Genomic DNA, 9,358 nt, shown 5'->3' with positions numbered 1-9,358 from the left:
CAAAGCAATGCTGGGTTAATTCCTGCAGTCTTCCGGAGCAGTTAATGGAGATGAATCATTTGTGCGTGATTTCGAAATTCCTTAGTGCACGAGCGCTGCTTGGAATTATTCGTGCAGGTTAACTGGTAAAACTTGCCTCTTAAATGAATCCGTTTCAGGTCAACTGCTCTATCTCCAGGGTTTTCCTGAAGTTTTATAGGAGTTTCGGATTTCAAACGTCTTCCCTCACACGGAAGAACTGTTGATTTTTTTTTAAAAGTTAATTTCCCCCGCCAAAGAACTTACTTTTGAAAAAGTCTCAAAACCGGAGCTTGTTACTGTAATCGGGGTTTTAAAAGCGGCTTTCCTGAACATATGTGCAGCGCTTATCCAGCTACGTTAAATGTTGCATTCCAAGACTACGTTACGCAAGAGGTGAGCGAATAAATACTGCATAAGTCCGCAGACTGGGCGACACTGACCCCCCCCCCTCCGGGTTATTGGAACACTCGAACTCCAGGAGTTCCGTTCCGGGCTTTTATTGTCACCGAAAGCGTTCCAGTTCCTGGGTTGCCAGGGCAACCGATGTTTAACAATCCCACCTTTCAGGGCCACGAAGGGCGAAAGACCGAGCGGAGCAGCACACCTGAGAAACCCGGGTGAGATTTCCTTTCCGCGGGGGAGACGCCGCTTTCGTGTCTGCAGTCTTTTACGGGAGCCTCCGAAACGTTTGCCCTAGTGTCGCTTTGGCTCAAGGACGCTGGGGTGCTCCTGTTATTTATCTTACAGAACCGCGGATGTTGTATTATTCTTTTCTCCTGTAGATTTTTGCAGGCGCCCTTCAGAAACACAAGGGAAACTCATCCTTAGCGGTTGACCCACGATTCCTGTTTTAATTACATGCACCATTTTATAAATGTTATTTTTTTTGATCAAATCGCTATTTTCGAAATTATACCTCCAATTCTCCAGAGTCCACTTTGAATTAATTGTTTTTAATCTCTATATAGCGCACCGTACCTCGAAAGATCTCCAAGCGCTTTAATGTTCCAAGCATCAGATTTGATGCTGGTTACACGAAGGGTCGGTTGTGCTTTTTCAGTTTCATATTTTTCCTTCAGTGCGCAGTGATGTCCAGCGTTACTTGTCACTGTATTCCTTGGAGAAAAGCTGGGGTATGTACTATGTATGTACTATGTATGTACTATGTATGTATGTACTATGTCACTGTATTCCTTGGAGAAAAGCTGGGGTATGCGAAAAGACGAATTCCTAATGCAAGAAATTGTATAGGGCTAATAAAGAAACATTATACATTATATTATTATAACGATTAGTACTTAGTGTTCTGGTGATTTGTTTGTTTTTCTGTAAAACAGATTCAATGGCAGCCGAATCTCTCCCTGCTGAACTCTCCTTGCCGCTAAAAAACAAGAACACCCACTGCGACCGAGTTGGCAAACTCTATAGAGGTATCTAGGCATTTGTGCCGCTGAATGTTCATTAAGGACTTAATAAAATGTTAAACAGCGTGTGACTGGTTCATTTAGTATTGCAATCTGTAATGTTTCACGGTGCAGTGGAAACAGTACTCCGTGAAAAAACGATTTTTCATTCCGATCATTTATTCCATCTACTGTAGGTTGCAGAATTTCTGCAAACGTGTCCTCCATTCCTACTAAATACCAGACCGTGGTCATCTGCAACACAGAAAAAAAGGGCTTCTCTTCGCAGACCAAAAGGTTTCTGTCCGAAACCAATCAGGTAAATGATGTTATGTGATAGCTGCAAATCCGAAGTGTGAGTTATTTTTTTTTAACAAAGAGCCAATTCATTTTTTAATGTCCGTAACAGAGATCAAGGTAAGCAGCCAATACTTTTTGTCTCACTGAGCTCAATTCCTGGCGTGTCAGCAGGGCTCTTGACAACCTGATTCAAGTGATTATTGGCTTAACTGGACCGGTTTAACAGCTGCTCTGAGCTCTTCGGTTGCCGCTGCTGTAAAGAAACCTGGGAAATTGGCAGAAACTCCTGCCAATTTCCCAGGGGGCCCTGACCTACACTCTGAGTGGGTTGTTGGACCCCTGTACTGCAGCGTGAAGCATTAAGATAAAGAAGGATTCTGAAGGAAATCTCACTGAATCACGGACCTTTCATTTCAAAACCCCCTTGTTGCTAAAAGCACAGTAAATTTAACTACTAAATCAAATAGCCCGGATTAAAATGAGCACCCCATGAGGAGCCGGCCAGTCTCCTTGTATCTCTTCCTCACCTGTTGTAGGAAGATGGGGCTCCTGCATAGCGGAGCTGTGTTACCTCTTTATCTCAGGGTGGTTCATCTTATATAACACAGAACATTGGTGCGTAAAAATACTCTCTGCCCGTAATATGTCATGGCTAGACTCATGTGTCTTCTTATTTTTTAACATTTCAGAATGAAAATCCCGGACCCGGTTCTTATATTTCCCACAAGCCTGCTGAGCCGCACAGCTCCTCATTCTCGAAGAAAGGGACTGGCAGCTTCGCTTCCAGAGTCCGTTCCTGTTTTTTATATATTATTATTATTATTTTACCACATCCTGGTTCCACGTACTGTAAGTTTAGTCCACGCTGCAGGGTGTTGTGAACGCTTGCTTCCAACTGTGGTGCGGTTTTGTCGAGCCAGCTTTTTAAAAACAATTTCACTTCCCGCTGGGTGGAGACGGAATTATTATGAGATCATACAAGCGTTGTTCCAGACAGCATCAGATTTTTCCTTTTAGGAGCATGCAGCAGCTCAGGAGGGCAGATGATTTGTTGTGGGAACAGCCATGTCGACAATCTGCAAGCAGTCTAATCCATCCATTAGACCGTTCCTTCCAGTTCCGGGACACAGGGGAGCCGGTGCCTATCCTGGCAAGATAGGGGCGCAAGTCGGGGTACACCCTGGATAGGACACCAGTCCACACATACACACCAGTTTTCCCAGAAACCAATTGACCTGCCAGTATGTTTTTGGGCTGTGGGAGGAAACCCAAGCAAAGCACAGTGGAGGGAAAATACAAGCACCCTGCAGACCACACCCTGGGTCTGAAATTAAACCCAGGGCCTCAGCACTCCAAGGCAGCAGTGCTGAGGAACATATAGAGTTTAGGAGCAGAGGCGCCGTAAATGCCCGGTGTTACTGTGCTCGGGATTTCCCAGCTGTAAATGTTAGTGGGCACGTGTTCTGTTTTCCCCAGACAGCCAGAGTTCCCCGGAATGGCCTCAGACCCACCCCTGCACCCAATGCCTACACGCTGCAATCCACACTTCTGGAGAGACACAGCTTCAACCTGGGCAGTTCCAGCATGTTTCAGCAGCCCATCGCTGTTAAGCTCGAGGATGTGAAGAGCAGAACTCCAGCCCCCAACCAGTACAATGTAGGTTTGAACCAGGTGCAGTATGTATTCATGAGCTACACCAAACTTCTTATTAGCGTTGAGCTCTTACAAGCATGGTACCTTGACTTTATTTTGAAAACATATAAAACCTTGTGATTACCATGTGTTAATTGCACATAGAGTGCTGAGAAAAAAATTGCCACCCTCCGGTATAATTATGGGAATTACAGTTTCTTACCATGAGAATCACAATGCCATCTTGGGCTTCATTGTGAGGTAGCATGTCTTGTTGAACTTTGATTGTTGGAGATTTCCTTGTTGGACACATTCTGGTTCAGATCCATAGGTTTGTCTTTGTATGGAATGCCCCTCTTTTTTGTTGCTGTTCTAAAGAGGTGCTACTTTATTTTTAAAATGTGCATTGTAGGTGTCTCTCAAAGGGATTGAGAAGAGCACCACGGTCTCTGCAAAGTCAGTCTTCCTATCGAAAACCCAACGAGAGTTTGCTCCTCCAGGAGATTCAAAAGTGCCGTCTCCATGTAAGCTTTTACTATGACTGACCCGCCTATCGTCTCTGCTGCAATGCAACACACGTTAATGGAAATGAATGGAAATCGTTGGAGTACTTTACAGTACTTCCTTTTATTTTTTTATTTTATTTATTGAGTGATGATGAAAAAGATGCCACTTAGAAAACTGCTTCATTGTTTTCACCTGTTGTTATTTCGTTCTCTGAATCATCGTTGTCTTTATGCTGCCTGTCTACGTCTGTGGTTTAAGGCCATTACAGGGTGAATGACTCCCTCACCAAGGAAAGCCCAAAGGTCCCAGTTTCCTGCTTCAGGTCAACCTCCGAGAGGATACAGACTACAGTGCCAGCCCAGGTCCCAGGCCCGGGAGCCTACAGCCCCTATGAGGCACCAGGGCCTGTGAAGAAGACCATCTTTCCGTGAGTCCTTCCTCTTCTCGCTGCTTATCACTGCCAGCCTTCCAGTTCTTCAGCTATAGCCTGAAGGAGCAGCACACATCCAGCAGCATCGGCGTCTCATACCTCATGCTTCACAATCCAGTACCTCTCTGGTTCTCCCACAGCGCATTAGGCACTTTAACTCTTTACGCTCACCCTGCGGTCTATGTGGGTCCTCATGCCCCAGTATGGTGATGGGGACACTATACTGTAAACAGGCGCCGTCCTTCAGATGAGACATAAAACCGAGGTCCTGACTCTCTGTGGTCATTACAAATCCCAGGGCGTTTCTCGTAAAGAGTAGGGGTGTAACCCCGGCGTCCTGGCTAAATTTCCCATTGGCCCTTACCAATCATGGCCTCCTAATAATCCCCATCTCTGAACTGGCTTCATTACTCTGCTCTCCTCCCCACTGATAGCTGGTGTGTGGGGAGCGTTCTGGCGCACTATGGCTGCCGTTGCATCATCCAGGTGGATGCTGCACATTGGTGGTGGTGGAGGGGATCCCCATTACCTGTAAAGCGCTTTGAGTGGAGTGTCCAGAAAAGCGCTATATAAGTGTAAGCAATTATTATTATTATTATTATTATTATTATTACTCTTCTTCAGAACAGAAGAAAGGTTACAAGTGAGAGGAGGCTATTCAGCCTGTATTGTCCATTTGATAGTTGGTAGCTTACTTATTCAAGGATAACATCCACCTGTTCCTGAAAAGAAGTGTCAGTGTATCTCCTTCAGCACTATAGCTGGGTAGCCACAGTAGGTTGTTCCACAATTCCACAGTTGTGCAATGTAATGGGATTTCAGAAAGGTAAGGTACCGTTAAAACTATGAAATACACATCACTCTAAATGTTTTTCATTGTCTTTAATAGTTCTGTACAGAGTTTAAACAGCCAACAAAATATAAAAGTGTCGATTTTTAAAAAAGAAAATATTGTACATTTTGTATTTATTGTGTTCTCAATCCTATTTGGACAAGGGAGACACTACCATACAACATTTAACTAATTTTGCTGAAATGTGCAAAATAAACAATTTGAAATGTAAGCCAGCAGGTGGCGCTGCAATACAATTTTTTTCATTCCAGACACCTGGCCATTAAAAAAATGTTACGATCATGAAGTTTGCCCTGAGTGGAAAATAAAATCAGTTTTGGATGGTTTTATTGGCTTGGTATCATATCCTATGGAAAGCCTTCTTAGTTTGTTTACCATTGCATTTCTAATTCTTCTTTGCTACAGAAAGAGGCACTACCTGTGTATTTCTGCACCCCCGATACCAGTTCCTAAGACACTTCCTCCTCCAGGGCCTGGCCATTATGAGGTTGTTAATTATGAAGGGGCTCCCAGACACTACATGTCCAGTGCAGTGTTTCTGTCCAACACAAGCCGGTGGACCGCAGACAACCACAGCAAGGACCTGCCTGGACCTGGTAAAACCTGAAGCTGATTTCAAAACCACTACCGAGCGGTTCACAAAGAGGAGTCTTTCAAGGAGCCAGCTAATGGAAACTTACCCTTAGAGTGCAGAGGATTGTGAAGGTTGCAGGATCACATCCATTGCTGTGCCACTAACTGATTGTTTTGAGGTGCTCACAAGGGATGGTATGCAATCCAGGCCATGCTGGGAAGAGCTGTACAGGAGTGTGCTCAGCACACTACAATGACTAATTGGACTGGCGGATGCTTTCATCCAAAGCAAATTACGTTTTTGTCCTTTGATGCAGACGGGTACTTTACTGGAGCTACTTGAGTGAAGTACCGTGCTCAGGGGTACAACAGCAGCAGTGTTCAGTCTTCCAGTCACAAGTCCAGAGCCGTAACCATTACTCCACACTGCTGCCCCCTCCCAGTAGTGACTTCTTCGACTGGTCGGGCGTCTTCCATACCGTCATTTAGGCAGAGTCGGCCCCTGGCTTGGGCTGGCAGAGTGAACAGAAGCACACGACAGAGTGTCCCGTTTGTAAAAAGACATCTGCTGCTACTGTATCTGTTCCAATAAGGTGTTGCACTTCAATAATGTCAACTAAAAATATTTTTTTCCAGAAAAAATAAAAATAAAAAATTGGAATAACAAGCAATAAGAATTAAAAAGTGTTAAATTAAATTAACATTTATTTTTATTTATAATTAAAGTATATTGATTCATTGAAACTGCTGTACACAAACTTTAAGTTAATGTTTTTTTTTTACAGGTTTATATCATCCAGAGAAGCCAACCAAACAGTCCTTTTTGTACAATTTCTCTAACAAATGGATTCCTGCCTGAGACAGTCTGAAGACCGAGAAATGGATTGTTATTTTATTATCAGAGGGTTGACACACGACACTTCTCACCTTCAAAGCCATAGGCAGTTACTTGCAGGATGAATTGTGGGTTAACGTCTTTAAATGTAAGAACCCACTGTTAATTTATTTTTGTAAAGGTGCAAATTCAGTCAGTGATAGTGCCAGTTAGCAGCTTGTATATACAGTACAATGTCAGCCTTATGTTTTTAAAATGGTCATAGAACTATTTGCATTTTAACAAAAGAAACACTGACTTAATATGCTTCAGTAACCAATTTTATAAAGAAATTAAAAAGTAGAACATCAATATAAAAATTGTGTTTGTACATTTGGATCACAGGATCCATTAATTTTGCAGATCACAGACCATGTGTGGAATTTTCAGTGAATTTAATGGAACCCATTGCTTCATCATGTTGAATTCAGGTGGCAGAAGTCCACAGTTTTACACATTCAGCATCATCAGAATGCAGTCACCTTCCCATTCCACATGAGTATTTATTGATGCCTTAATGAATAGCAGCATTATGAACAATTCAATCTGGAAATAATGACATTGCAGAATAGTAGGAACTGTAACTGTTTTCACTAACTGCCTCTCCCGTTTCACACATGATCAATATAGATCTCAAGATAGATCCGAAAACTGTTCTTGCTTGGAGAATGAAGATGTTCATTTTATACCATAACCTTAAGAGATGTACAGTATTTAGTTGAAGATGTAATACAGGAAAAAACATTGTTCAAAATAAAAAAACAGAAAACGTTTGACAAAAGATTGTTATTATTTGACATCTAAGTGCAGTAGTAGTGATATTTTGTGAATATACAAAACTAATGCAGACACATCATGTTCCTGTACTTCAAAAGGTGGCGGTAAAAGGGATCACCGTCTGTACTATAGATTGTTCTCTATAATTCTAATCATTGTTGAAATCATTTTCAATTTATGCTTACTCCGCAAGCTGAGGAGAATTGTTAAATATAACAACAGTATAAAACAAATGAAAACGTTAACTCCGGGCTTTGGACTAGAGATGTTAGAGATGTAAAATGGTTCCATGACAAACTTAATGCTAACTCACAACTAAAATGACATTTTTCAGGTTTTATAATCTGATCAAAATTAGGGACTATACAGCCAATGGACTATACACTATCAGTCCAAATCAGTCTGTCTTTTTCAATTTGTGAGCATATAAATGAGTTTGAAATACAGTATTGTTAACCAGGTACTGTTCAAATAAAACTGTCATCATACAGATATAGTGGAGGCCAGTTGTATGTAATTCAGGCAAAGGTAACTAACATTTTGGCTAAAAAAAATCCAAACCTTTTTGAGGTTCTTAAAGTCCCTGTCTTCTACTTACTGGGCAGCTAAGCTACAGTACTTATTGTCTTCGAAACATAAACTTATGTTACACAGATTTCCAGTTCTATACAGGCCCTGCTATTCATCACCTCAACCAGGAACATCAGAAGCCTGTCCTAGAAGCCTTAGCTTCTGATATTTAAAGCTTCTTGGTATTTAAAGCATCATGAATTGATGAATTGTCTTATCCCAGCTCGTCAGGTGACTGAGGGCTGCAGGACATTCCTCACAGCTTTCTGGGGGGATGTAGTTCAGGCCTGAACTGCCATCTTTCCTCTCAATACTTGGACTTTGTATTAAAACTTTTCATATTAGAGGAAATAACATCACAGATAAAGAGAGCCAGAGTGTCTCAGGGTTTATGACTTAATTGTGAGGCATTTTTTAAATCTTGTTGAGTTTATTTTATTACTATAAACTTTGTCAGTTAAGGAGTGTCTTTGGAGTTCAACATAAACCATTACAGTACCTGACCTGGTCAAGGACAGGAAAGAAGCAAAATACCTTTGTACTGGAAACATAAAGCAATTTTAAAAAGCTTGATTTAAAGCTCCAAGCTGATCATTTTCAAATAATGTTGAACAGCACACATGTACTATACAGTATATCCTAAACTCTTTTCCGAGACTGAACCGTTATCATTTTTCTTCTTTCTTTCTCCTGACATTTTAGCTCTCATTTATACTTTTTCATGTTTTTTTCTCTTTTTTTCATAATTTCTTGTTTGAACTGACTTGTTAGGAAGAAATCCAGGTAACGTCAGAAGTACACCTATAGATTGATATCTAAATTATTCAGCACTGTAATACTTCTTGTAACAGAGCAGACAGATCTGAAGTGTGTAAACGGGGCATAGAGACACTCCAGAACCAGCAAGTTCAGGCATTACCTGAATTCTCACAAGGTCATTGGGGCTTCATCTGCTTGGACACTGGTTCCCTCTTTTAGGAATCAGAGAATAGACAGAGGTTGTCTACTTAGGTTTTGGGATTGACCCAAAACTTGAGCTCATGGTGAGATTATTTGCTGTTTCTGGAAGGTTACAGATTATACGGTTCAGTTAAAAACAAGACGTGACCTTAAAAGAGCACCAGTCCTTAGCAAAAGGTTAACGAGAGCAAGGGATGGGTTACAACTAGAAGCAGTCTCTGTTGTTGGCCTGTCGGCCAGCCGGTAGGCTAATTAAGATGGTAAGAGTGGGACTGGCCTGATGGGATCGACCAGGTAGGCCAGTGCTTCCAAAGCATGCAGGTGTAGCTAATTCCTTAAAGGAGAAGATGGTGCTTGTTAAGAGATGCTCTTTAAACAGACCTTGGCAAATATGTGAACTTTATCGAAAATGTTAGCATACAAACTGAAATAAATACAAATATAAGACATAAATTGAA

At 41.7% G+C, this 9,358-nt stretch overlaps 1 protein-coding gene across 3 annotated transcripts; it reads left to right on the top strand.

The window, feature by feature from the left end:
- The first annotated feature begins 141 nt into the window (after window positions 1–141).
- stpg1 (sperm-tail PG-rich repeat containing 1) lies at window positions 142–7,374 on the top strand. Of its 3 annotated transcripts, none has more exons than XM_088602703.1 (9): window positions 142–414; window positions 1,359–1,451; window positions 1,622–1,743; window positions 2,414–2,512; window positions 3,201–3,380; window positions 3,769–3,880; window positions 4,122–4,290; window positions 5,552–5,742; window positions 6,505–7,374. In XM_088602703.1, the coding sequence occupies exons 2-9, from the start codon at window positions 1,364–1,366 to the stop codon at window positions 6,576–6,578; spliced, it is 1,035 nt and encodes a 344-aa protein (XP_088458829.1). In that variant the 5' UTR covers window positions 142–414; window positions 1,359–1,363; the 3' UTR covers window positions 6,579–7,374. The 3 variants fall into 3 exon arrangements, with proteins under 3 accessions (XP_088458829.1, XP_088458827.1, XP_088458828.1); XM_088602701.1 differs by lacking the exon at window positions 142–414 and adding an exon at window positions 448–638; XM_088602702.1 differs by lacking the exon at window positions 142–414 and adding an exon at window positions 1,101–1,154.
- The last annotated feature ends 1,984 nt before the right edge of the window (window positions 7,375–9,358 follow it).

Source organism: Lepisosteus platostomus, chromosome 13 (assembly GCF_059453375.1).
Source record: "Lepisosteus platostomus isolate fLepPlt1 chromosome 13, fLepPlt1.hap1, whole genome shotgun sequence".
NCBI classification, from domain to species: Eukaryota; Metazoa; Chordata; class Actinopteri; order Semionotiformes; family Lepisosteidae; genus Lepisosteus; species Lepisosteus platostomus.
Note: the sequence above shows the minus strand (reverse complement) of the source record. Positions and strands in the feature narration are given on the sequence as shown.

Excerpts from the sequence above, each read along its gene's own strand:
- stpg1 (XM_088602703.1), top strand. The coding sequence starts at position 1,364 with ATGGCAGCCGAATCTCTCCCTGCTGAACTCTCCTTGCCGCTAAAAAAC. Across the intron at positions 3,381-3,768 it reads CAGCCCCCAACCAGTACAAT|GTGTCTCTCAAAGGGATTGA; the intron begins GTAGGTTTGAAC and ends TGTGCATTGTAG. Across the intron at positions 3,881-4,121 it reads TTCAAAAGTGCCGTCTCCAT|GCCATTACAGGGTGAATGAC; the intron begins GTAAGCTTTTAC and ends CTGTGGTTTAAG.